General features: G+C 42.6%; 1 protein-coding gene across 2 annotated transcripts in view; it reads right to left on the reverse strand.

The window, feature by feature from the left end:
• Window positions 1-12,578, reverse strand: part of LOC133339682 (myelin protein zero-like protein 1) — a 48,261-nt gene that overhangs the window by 12,862 nt on the left and 22,821 nt on the right. For both annotated transcript variants that reach the window (XM_061547838.1, XM_061547837.1), the window contains exons 4-6: window positions 9,511-9,653; window positions 5,334-5,535; window positions 231-373 (exon numbers count right to left, since the gene is read on the reverse strand). In XM_061547838.1, the coding sequence (XP_061403822.1) occupies window positions 231-373; window positions 5,334-5,535; window positions 9,511-9,653 (488 nt within the window). The remainder of the gene's footprint in view (window positions 1-230; window positions 374-5,333; window positions 5,536-9,510; window positions 9,654-12,578) is intronic.

A 12,578-nucleotide genomic window follows, 5' to 3' on the forward strand; every position in this document is an offset into this window, starting at 1 on the left:
GCTTCACGTGGAGACTGTTTGCAAAATGGCTGGCCCAAGCCTCAGCCCAGTCACGTGACCAGGGGTCCTCGATCTGAATAGAAAATAACAAACCTCTTCATCAGCGTTGGATATTGAAATTGCTCAAGGGTCATGTGACCAGGTTTCCTAACAAGACTATCAATTCCACGCTTGCACTTGCTGCAATTTAGTGGCAAATGGCGCACAGAACAGACAGAGAAGTAACTCACCCTCTCTTCACGCCCGTCTATGATGCTTAACCACTCCACCAGCATGTGGGTAATGCCACTGATTGTACAGGTGTAGGAGCAGGGCAGGATAAATGTAGTGCCTGCCATGGCGTTCATTTTATCTGGGGTCACAACCACGAGTTCTAGAGAAACCACACACCATGTCCACATTAGTATATTTTCTTATATAATATAAATGTATAAAACGTTTACGAAATATTAATCGGTAACAATGCGTTTTAAAAGTACAGAAAAGGCGGACCTCGTCCAACGCGGGGGGTTACGTTCATGGAAAATGCCATGTTGGGCACAACTTTGATCGACAGAAACAGACCTCATGGGAAAACTGTGGATGCCTACCTGCCTTCGAAATGATCACCCCCTCCCATCTCTGTTTAACTAATACTCACGTTTTTTTGGTTCTTTCGGTAAAGTCACGTAGAAGGGAAATAATAAAATAATAAAACGAAAACATAATAAAATACAATTCTCACGACGTTTCGGCCACAACGCAAGCAGCCGTCCTCAGGTGAAGAACAGTTCATTAAGAACAGGTCTGTCGGAAAGACAGCGTCATTCAGACGCTGTCTTTCCGACAGACCTGTTCTTCACCTGAGGACGGCTGCTTGCGTTGTGGCCGAAACGTCGTGAGAATTGTATTTTATTATGTTTTAGTTTTATTATTTTATTATTTCCCTTCTACGTGACTTTTCCGAAAGAACCAACAAGCTGAATCCCTGCAGTCACGAAAGCTTTAAATTGAAATTTAATACTCACGTTATTGTACAAATGGCTGCTGAGTCGTTCTCACGTCTTGTGAGTGTGTGTGTGCACTCTTTGTCAATTTAAACGCAACACAAAACCCCCGTCTCCATTCTTCCTGCACCACGGCACTCACACCCTACGCTCGCCACTAACACTGCCACTTGAACATTCAATGATTCACCATCCAGTCGTCCGCATGACTAATGTTCTCAATCACTAGATGCATGCGGTAATGTGTGAGCATTTTACGTTGTGCTGCTGTCCGTTTTGAGTGCATTACATTATCACACAAAAACATACCCACACGCGCACACAGACATACACGGTAAATTCATAATATAGGTATTGGTCGCGAAAGCCTACGTGTTAAAATACACGGTAAATACATCGTTCTTACAGTCGATTCACACACTCCAACGTACCCAGCACCCTCACGGCACTACCTGTTTTTGATGCAGATACGAAAATTTTCGATTTAAAGCTTTCGTGACTGCAGGGATTCATCTTCTTGGTTATTTCGGTAAAGTCACGTAGAAGGGAAATAATAAAATAATAAAAATAAACATAATAAAATACAATTCTCATGACGTTTCGGCCATAACGCAAGCAGCCGTCCTCAGATGAAGAACAGGTCTGTCGGAAAGACAGAGTCTCAGTCCTGTTATTCACCTGAGGATAGGTCTGTCGGAAAGACAGTGTCTCAGACCTGTTATTCAGCTGAGGACGGCTGCTTGCGTTGTGGCCGAAACGTCGTGAGAATTGTATTTTATAAGTTTTATTATTTTATTATTTCCCTTCCACGTGACTATACCGAAAGAACCAAGAAGAAGATACGAAAATGTTAGCAGCGTCAAACTGCGTTTCACCGAAATATTACTACTGCCAAACTAGATTCGAAGCTTTCGTGACTGCATGAATTACTCTCTGGTTCTTTCGGTAAATTCACGTAGAAATAAATAAAATAAAATAATAATAGAATACGACGTTTCGATTGCAACACAAGCAATCATCATAAGTTACAAATTAATGATGGTTGCTTGTGTTGCAATCGAAAAGTCGTAGTCTATTATTGTTTTATTTAATTTCTTTTTCCGTGACTTTACCGAAAGAACCAAATAGTATGCAAACAAACTTGGCGCTTCTTCTTGGATCTTTCGGTAAGGTCACGTAAAATGGAAATAATAAAATATTACAAATAAAACATAATAAAATAATTCTCACGACGTTTCGGCCTTCTCGACAGACCTGTTCTCCACCTGAGGACGGCTGCTTGCGTTGTGGCCGAAACGTCGTGAGAATTATTTTATTATGTTTTATTATTTTATTAGTTTTATTATTTACATTCTACGTGACTTTACCGAAAGAACCAAGAAGATGAATCCCTGCAGTCACGAAATCTTTAAATCGAAATGTAACCAAAGAGTATTACCCCTGTGTTGTGGAAAACAAACCCCATCACCCACAACCGTCTCGAGCCAAAACACTCGTTAGATGAAGCCGCGTTGTGCAAGGGTTTCTTACATATTTTTGTTTACCAAATGTTATCTCCGTGTCCCGTTATTAATATAAAGGGATTTCCCACAGAGTAGTGCAACATGTCTTGCTAGAGAACAATCCGTAGAACAGATATTTGTTTCATAATACAGCTAACTCTGAGATTTCTTCAAGCGATGTCTGCTGGTCTACACAGTTGGGAGCAGGACTTACCCAAATTGCTCTTGCACATGAAACAGCGCTTACCGCATGGCAATCAACCAGATACGTTTTATTTCTCAGAATTTTAATTTCGTCAATTAAGTGCGGAATTGCCGGAGGGGGGCTTAGTCCATCAACTCACTCGACTCGAGGACTCGGTTAACTCGCAGGCAAATCTCTGGACTTGAACCCATGCTTCTGAGTGGTACTCGTGTAGAGGTATTATTACACTGGTCGACAAAAAAAAACATTTTTTCTGGCCTAGACTTTTGCAGCTGTTTTAGACTAATTTCAGGGTGCTGATTCCAAATCTGATCTCAGATTTGCTCTATCACATCTCATCTTTATGCTATCGGCATACCCCATTTTCATTGATTTTACCCGAAATTAACTGTCACTTATGATTGCAAGTTGTTGCGAGTCAGTGATGATTGCTTTAGTGTTAAAGTATGGTGCTGTATTTTTAGGATCGTGTGTTTATAATATCATTTTATGTAGATATCCACATTTATTTAATATTTTTCTTCTGCAGTTTTTATTGAAAATGCAATATTTGATATCTCAAAACCCTGATGTGATAGACAAAAACTGATGCCAGATTTGGAATCAGCACCCCAAAATTACCTTAAAACCATTGGAATACCTTATGCCAAAAAAAGTGTGTTGACCAGTGTTATTATGCACTCGCCATGCTGTCAGCCGGTAGTATCCCAAACGTGTCAATAGGGGGCGGTAGTGTGACGGAGCCCAGTGTCAATGGACGATGGCCCAAAGGGCCAACGGTAACCCCGATGGGAAAACAAATCCTGGGACCGAGACCCCAGACCAGAGGTCGCAACCGGGTACCCGATACCCGTACCCTACCCGATAGCCGGGTACCCGTTTGCGACCCTGGTGCAGCCAGGTACGGGTACGGGTAGACCGTGAGTCACTGGTGAGTCACCATTTGTCAATCATTTCCCAACGTCTTGTCTCTTCTCACAATTCAAGTTCCTAGAATCAACCCACCCACGCCTGCAACATGGCTTCATCCCAGAGGTCGCAATCAGGTACCCGATACCTGTACCCTACCCGTACCCGGCCGGGTACGGGTAGGGTACGGGTACGGCCGGGTACGGGTACCCGTTTGTGACACTGGTGCGGCCGGGTACGGGTACGGGTAGGGTACGGGTACGGGTAAGGAATCAAAACCCATTTGCAACCTCTGCCCCAGACCCCGGGAAGGGGGTTGGGGGATGACGTCACCCTCCCAGGACCTGGTGGAAGATCCTGGAAGGAAGGCGTGGCTGGGGCGGAGCAAGCCACAGACTTGTATAAAAGCCGGACCTCTGAACGGTCCGGGCAGTCGTCGTCCACCCGAAGATAAATAATGATCACGACGTTTCGGCCAGAACGCAAGCAACCGTCCTCAGGTGAAGAACAGGTCTGTCGCGAAGACAGAGTCTGTCTTCTCGACAGACCTGTACGAAAAATGCAAATGAGAGACATGCGACCTGGCAGGATAAGTTGAACGACCCAAATGTCATACCCTACATGATACGTATCGCAACACAGACGACGATAATTAGTTAATGCACCGTATTGTAAAACTAAATAATTTCTCAAAAAACTTTGACCACCCCCATTTTCAGGCACAATGTAGATTGTACTAAATGGACATCGTCACGTGATTAAATGATATGTCATCTGTGTTGAACTGTGTAGGATCATTGAATAAATGGCTGCCCCGAAATGCAAAAAAAATAAGCGTTAGAATAGCCAGTGGGAGGCGTATCGGGTGTAAGGGGCCATTACCCCTTTATGTTAGGGATTATTTACATCATGCTAATCTCTCACATGAACATAGCCATTTCTGTGCCCTCGTCGAGGAGGCCGCTTTCCTATCTTACAGTTACATGTTAATTTCTCACATTAACATCACTAGCCCCGGCCACTTCTTTATGGTCCTTTGGCTACACCCATTTCAAACCCTTTACAACAGTCTGCCTCAGTAGCAGACCATAATTTCCCACCTCATGACGGGCGCTTGTGTTGAACCCAAAACGTCGTGATTTATATTATTTTCTACCTACGTGACTTTACCGAAAGAACCAAAGAGTATGGATTCCTGCAGTCACAAAAGCTTCACAATCAAGATTAGGGATTATTTGTAAATAAAAATGCGTGTTGCCTCAGAGCGACTCTCTTCTTGTTATTGACCCACTACACTAGTTCATCACTCTGACCTCTGAGTCACCTCATATCCGACGTTGTTTTAAGACTGCGTAGATGTCGTTGAGGAGCAGTCAATGGTCCTGATGTACATGGTGGTGATGAGATCGTAGCCAGTGGTTGAACCCAGTTCACCATGGCACTGGGCGCATGGCTCGAAAGTTTACATGTTGAGATCTATATGAGGTATATAGGATACTCTTAGTTTTTTCGGTAAAGTCACGTACGTAAAAAATGAAATTAAAATTATTTTAACTTTAATTCCAAAATTAAAAGAATTTTAATTTCATTTTTTACCTACGTGACTTTACCGAAAAAAACTAAGAGTATGAATCCTTGCAGTCACGAATGCTTCAAATCTAGAATTAGTCTATAGCATAGATGATCGAGTGGTGGGTGGTAATATAGACGTTTGAAGTAATTAACACAAACCTGATGGACTGTTGACAATTAGCTGTAGATACCCAATGTCGTGCTTGTTTTGTGGATAAACCGTGACCTTACAGCCATATCGCCCAGAGTTTTGAATCTTGATGTTGCTGACATTGATGGAGGCGTCACACTTGGTCGCATCACCCATCCAGGACGTCTGTAAAGGCCAGGAGCTGATATCTCCATTGGGGAATTTATAAATCTGTGGTCAACAAAGGCGAAAGCATGCACAGATCAAAGTTGTATGTATGTTGTATGTATGTTGTACGTGTGTTGTATGTGTGTTGTATGAATGTTGTATATAAGTTGTATGTGTGTTGTTTGTATGTTAAACTTCTTTGACACCAACAATGCCAATAGGAGGTGCGAGGGAAGGGCAACAAACCAAACACAAACATCAGTTTAAAAAAAATAGTTTTTCAATCTAGATCATGATTTAAAAGTGCCTCTCCAAGTCGAAAATAAACACAATGAGAGTGGCGCTGTGGTACGCAAAACAAACAGTGGAGAAGCAGCGGCTGACCCAGCAGGAAACAAGCAACGAAGGCACCGCAGCGGCACGAGCTGAGGAATCTGCAGAGCAGCGAGCATCAAGACAAGCCAGAGACTGCACAGTTACTGCTGCAGCACAGGCTGTGGAAACTACAGTGCAGCATGCATCAAGACAAGCCAGAGACCGCACAGTTATGGCTGCTGCAGAAGCACAGGCTCAGGAAAATCCTGAACTGCGTGATGTCCTCTTCTCCCACACCCACCCCAATGTGTGCATTTACTTCTATAGAGTCAGTATATACTTCTATAGAATCAATAGATACTACTATAGGGTCAGTAGATACTACTATTGTCATTATATGCTACTTGGAGTCACCAGATACTCCTTATGCTATTGTATGTAGGGTGTGTAGGTATATATGCCTACAAACTAAATACAATTTTGTGGGGTGAAGAATAAAACAAAATTGGGGAAGGAAACCATTTAGATTAAATATTTGCCCCACTTTCTGAAACTTTTTGATTCATGACTTCTGAAAGGCTCTTATAGTTTTGTGGACAGACAAACGGAATGCTGGGCGTTCATGATAGCTTAGTATTTGTGTATGTATAGATTATGTTTTGAAAGAGAAGATAAGATTTGATATATTTCCCCCCTGGCCAAAGCTGGGTACTTCCTGCTAGTGCTCTGATAAAATACGTGCAGTCCTTGAAACTGATTGGCCTACACCAGAGACAGCAGCCGTCTTCATGGCCTTGTCTCACCGCCGGTTTTAGACAAGAGAACAACGCCAAGAGGTAAACAGTACAAAGACAAAGCAAGTATCAGAGGATTTATAGCTCGGGTTTGAGCAGTTATACCTACGGGAACTTTTTTGCCGGTATCAAAGTGTAAGGAAGCTCCGACGAGACGCTCTTGAAGATGAAGGCACGATCTTTGTTTTCCTGTGTGCGGGAGGTTCACATCTCTCCTACGAGTACTGCCCTGTGGAGCCACAAACTCGTCTTCGTCCCAGGCAAGCGTCCCGACTGTTCGTGATCGTCCCCTTTCATATCTCCTCTCTCCCTGCCCTTAACTAGACAGTGCTTTCCTCTCCGCATGTTTAGTCATCCGGCCACCTGCTCTTAATTATCACAACCCATTCTACTTCTTGAATCCTAAACGTTTCTCTACATTAGTCCCCAACAGAAGTATGAAAATTAAGATTAGGTTTTACACTTTCTGGCAATAAAATAGGTGTTCACTAATATCACACTTGGGCACCGCACCCCTTAGTTCAGTGCACGCAGACCTCGCCAAACATTCCTGGGAAATGCCGGGTTGGGCAAAACCGCGTTCGACAAAGTAACAGACCTCATGGGAAAACTCTGGTTACCTTCCTGGATCCTGTATGAAAACCCTCCTCCCTTTTTGCTATGAATAATTCTGAACGATTTCTGCCATTTCGATTTGAAGCTTTTGTGACTGCAGGGATTCATCTTCTTGGTTCTTTCGGTAAAGTCACGTAGAAGGGAAAAAATAAAATAATAAAAATGAAACAAAATAAAATAAAAATTATTTTAAAAATTACTTATTATGTTTTATTTTTATTATTTGATTATTTCCATTCTACGTGACTTTACCGAAAGAACCAAGAAGATTTCTGCCATTGTTATGCTGAGTCACTCTCCACATCTTGTGTGCCATCATCATCATTGCGATCTACGGGCAGATGGCCCATAAGGTGTCGACTGCACATTTCGTCATTCATTTCCACTTTCCTGTGTCTTGTCGTGCCAATCTGCTCAAGTATTTGCCACGTCTTTCTGGCACCAAACTCTTCTTATGTCTCGATTTAAAGCTTTCGTGACTGCAGGGATTCATCTTCTTGGTTCTTTCGGTAAAGTCATCACGTAGAAGGGAAATAATAAAATAATAAAAATAAAACATAATAAAATAATTCTCACGACGTTTCGGCCACAACGCAAGCAGCCGTCCTCAAGGTGAAGAACAGGTCTGTCGGGAAGACAGCGTCTGAATGAAACACCTTCTACGTGACTTTACAGAAAGAACCAAGAAGATATTCTTATGTCGTCGTCAAGCCATTCTCCATTAGGTCTTAATCTCTATCTGGTTCCTTCCATTTTTCTGAGCGACAACACTTTGAATTTCCCTGTTGTTGTCCATCCTACAGATGTGTCCAAATAGTGCCAGTTTCCTTCTCATCAATGCCTGCATCATCAGGTTGTCTTCTTGCTGTGTGTGTACACTCTTGGGTTTTCAATATCGCCTCAACACAAAACCCCGGTCTCTATTACCCTTCCCATCGCCACGGCACTCACAATGATATTGGTCGCCAAAGCCTGCGTGTTAAACTGACTAACTTCTATGGGGAGAATACTTTTCTTCAAACCAGAAAATTGGAGAAACTCTGAACTAAGCCGATGAAGCTGTTGTCTTCACTGCCGTTCCTCTAAAGATGCAGAGATTACGTTGATTAACATTACCAGCTTTAAGTCAAGATATACCATGTAATTAACCCAGCCTGCAGTGGATACCCATTCTCATTTATATGCATTCATTAATAGCCCCCCCCCAACATCAAGAAGGGCTCACAAGTGATGCCATCACATCTACCCCTCTATTTAAGGAACTAAACAGGATGATTTCTCCACAAATATGGCTGTCTCCTGATGAAGCTAGTTGTAGTTACTACCAAAACATTGCGCTCAGATTGTAAGTGTAATAAAGGACTCGTTCATTGTGTCTGTCTCCGTTGTCCTTTATTCGGGTTCCTTTACACTTGTCCCACACGGCCCTCGCTCAGAGCCTCTCCGCTCGGCAGCTCGATGCTGCCTTCGCTCCCGTAGCCTCTCCCCACTCCGATGCAGCTCCACCGCTGCTGGTTTCCCCGTGCAGACCTCCGGCTGCCCTCACAGCAGCTCCCCCCGCTGCTGCTCGTCACTCCGTGCTCGGTCACCGCTGGCCGACGGTGCCGAGTCTCACTCCCTGTGTGGCGATCTCGCCACTCTCCGATCTCCGCCCTGCGTGGCCTCACTCTTTCCCAATCCCCAACTCTCTCCCGTCTCTTCCGGTTTCTCCCCCTTCAGACTTGATCCCTCTCTCCCACGTGACCTAACTCCTCCCCCCGTGACGTCATATCCGCGAGGCCGTTTACGCCCGCATTACATAAGTGTCGTGGCTTTGCTCTCCAACGCACAAGTGTGCTGTACTAGTGATAAATTGATATGTTCTGTTTATGTGACAATCCTTACTAATTGCATGCATCGGGTGGTGACGGGATTAATGACACATTTATATATTTACGCGATCTAACCCAAAACAACCTCTGTTACCGATCACCGCCCGTCTTCCGACAAACCGACGCATTCGAAAAAGGTGTGTTGGGCAAGGTTTCCCGCATTTCGATGTCCTACTCTGATAGAGAGATTTATAACTCACCGTTTCATCTTATTGGTTCTTTCGGTAAAGTCACGTAGAAGGGAGTGTCTGACACTGTCTTTCCGACAGACCTGTTCTTCACCTGAGGACGGCTGCTTGCGTTGTGACCGAAACGTCGTGAGAATTGTATTTTATTATGTTTTATTTTTATTGTTTAATTATTTCTCTTCTACGTGACTTTACCGAAAGAACCAAGAAGGTGAATCCATGCTGCAGTCACGCTAGCTTTAAATCGAAACTCACCGTTTCATCACGTCCATCTATGATCCTCAACCACTCCGCCAGTGTGTGAGTAACGCCGCTGATTGTACAGGTGTAGGAGCAGGGTAGGAGAATCGTGCTGCCTGCTACAGCGTTCATTTTCTCTGGGGTGACGACCATCAGCTCTAGGGAAACCACACACAGCGCCCACATTAGTACATCTCGTATGAAAAATGAGAATAGGTTTTACCCTTTCTGGCAATAAAACAGGTGTGTTGAGATGTTCAAACTCTGAATAGAAACCTTTTTCAGGAAATGTAGTACTGCAGTAACCACGCACAGTAGTTGTGGTGAACATGCAAACAAACATGGCGCTTCTTCTTGGTTCTTTCAGTAAAGTCACGTAGAAGGGAAATAATAAAAATAAAACATAACAATAATTCTCACGACGTTTCGGCCACAACACAAGCAGCCGTCCTCAGGTGAAGAACAGACCAGTTCTTCACCTGAGGACGGCTGCTTGCGTCGTGAGAATAATTTTATTATGTTTTATTTTTATTATTTTATTATTTCCCTTCTACGTGACTTTACCAAAAGAACCAAGAATATGAATCCCTGCAGTCATGAAAGCTTTAAATCGAAACATGGCGCTGATAATATATAAATTGTCTTTAATAATAATGTCACTATCATGTTACATGGCGTTGTCTTTGAAACTGATTGGCCTACACCAGAGACAGCGGCCTTCTTTGTGGCCTCGTCTCACGAGCAGCGTCATACCAGAGAACGCCAAAAGGCGAACAGCACAAAGACAATGCACGTATCAGAGCATTTATAGCTTGGGGTGAGCAGTTATATCACTTTAACACGTAGCAGGCTTTCGCGACCAATATTATTCATAATAAACGTTTTTGGGTTAGATCGCGTTATTTTTAAATGTGACGTAACCCTCCACCACCCGACAAGGCCAATCAGTAAAAAAAGTGTCAAGTTGACAAAAGACAAAATAGTTCACTACTTTGGCCCACTGGTGTGTTGAAGAGTGAATCCACAACATTTACAATATTCTTGGTTCTTTCGGTAAAGTCACGTAGAAGGGAAATAATAAAATAATATAAATAAAAAAACAATAAAAATTCTCACGACGTTTCGACTGCAACACAAGCAATCATCATCAGGTGTGCATTTCACACCTGATGATGATTGCTTGTGTTGAATTTGTATTGTTTTATATTAATATTATTTTATTTTTTCCCTTCTACGTGACTTTACCGAAAGAACCAAGACTATGAATCCCTGCAGTCACGAAAGCTTTAAATCAACATTTACAATTTTTTAGTACGACGTTTCGCTGGTAATTTCGCTGGTAGCTATATCACGTTCTGATGGCAATTGGATATCGGTGTTGATGAGATTGATAGCCAGGAGTTGAAGCCATGTATTTTTAATCCTTGTAGTGGCAACATGTCATGAGATACAGATTCCATTGGATCCCTCAAAGTGCAGTGTCACCTTTCGTGTTAAGAGTAGGCCCACGGAAGTAGATTTTTTTACTACTAAGTTTTTATCTTGATTTAAAGCTTTCGTGACTGCAGGGATTCATATTCTTGGTTCTTTCGGTAAAGTCATCACGTAGAAAGGAAATAATAAAATAATAAAAATATAAAACAATAAAAATTCTCACGACGTTTAGACTGCAACACAAGCAGCAATCATCATCAGGTGTGAAATCCACAGCAAGATGGACTTGTGCATCTGGTCAACTGCCAAATCGCTGTCTGTGGTGCTTACGTTAGGAAAAAACGCCACTTTTTTCAAATTTTCTTGCTGTGGATTTCACACCTGATGATGATTGCTTGTGTTGCAGTCGAAACGTCGTGAGCATGTTATTGTTTTATATTTGTATTATTTTATTAATTCCCTACTACGTGACTTTACCGAAAGAACCAATAATACTAAGCTTTTGTTAAATGTTATATCTGTCAGATGTTATACGTTGAATGTGTATTGTATATGATAAGCAGGCGTTATCATTATTGAGATTCGGGTGGACACTGTACATGGGGTTGAGCAGTGAGGTGGTGTGAATTGGGGTTGATTGGTGTGCATCTGGTCCTAATTGCAGATGCTCTTCAGAAGAACACTTTGAAATAAAGAGTTGCAAACTTGATTTGAAGCTTTCTTGATTGCAGGAATTACTTTTCGATTTAAAGCTTTCGTGACTGCAGGGATTCATCTTATTGGTTCTTTCGGTAAAGTCACGTAGAAGGGAAATAATAAAATAATAAAAATTAAACATAGAAGAAACATAGAAGAACAGGTCTGTCAGAAAGACAGCGTCTCATTCAAACGCTGTCTTTCCGACAGACCTGTTCTTCACCTGAGGACGGCTGCTTGCGTTGTGGGCGAAACGTCGTGAGAATGATTTTATCATGTTTGATTTTTTATAATTTTATTATTTCCCTTCTACGTGACTTTACCGAAAGAACCAAGAAGATGCAGGAATTACTCTTTGGTTCTTTCGGTAAATTCACGTGGAAGGAAAATTAATAAAATAATAGAGTACGACGTTTCGATTGCAACACAAGCAACCGTCATCAGGTAGAACTAAATTTGAGAGGGAGACGAAACGCAGACACGGAGACACACAGACAGACACACAAGCAGAGAGAGACAACACAGAGACACAGAGATAGACACAACATAGACACACAGAGACCCAATGCCTCTGTGGCGATGCCTTAAGTAGAGAGAGAGGGGGGGGGCTAGGCAGAGAGAGAGGTGGGTCTATCAATGAATCCACCCCGAAGTGACCGAGGGAAAAAAGATCGAATGGCGATCAAAAGAGTTGCAGTTACATAACCCTCTGGTTGTGCCTTGGTGGTGGAGTCATCCGATTATCTGAAGGAGGGCAGATCACAACGAAGTGTATCCGCTCATCCCCTCCGAAATCATCATCTACTACACTGGTCAACGAAAAAAGCATTTTTTTCTGGCCTGGACTTTTGCAGCTGTTCTAGACTAATTTCAGGGTGCTGATTCCAAATCTGATCTCAGATTTGCTCTATCACATCTCATTTTTATGCTATCGGCATACCCCATTTTCATTG

Source organism: Lethenteron reissneri, unplaced genomic scaffold (assembly GCF_015708825.2).
Source record: "Lethenteron reissneri isolate LAM-NWPU_2019-01 unplaced genomic scaffold, ASM1570882v1 scaffold_203, whole genome shotgun sequence".
Lineage (NCBI taxonomy): Eukaryota > Metazoa > Chordata > Hyperoartia > Petromyzontiformes > Petromyzontidae > Lethenteron > Lethenteron reissneri.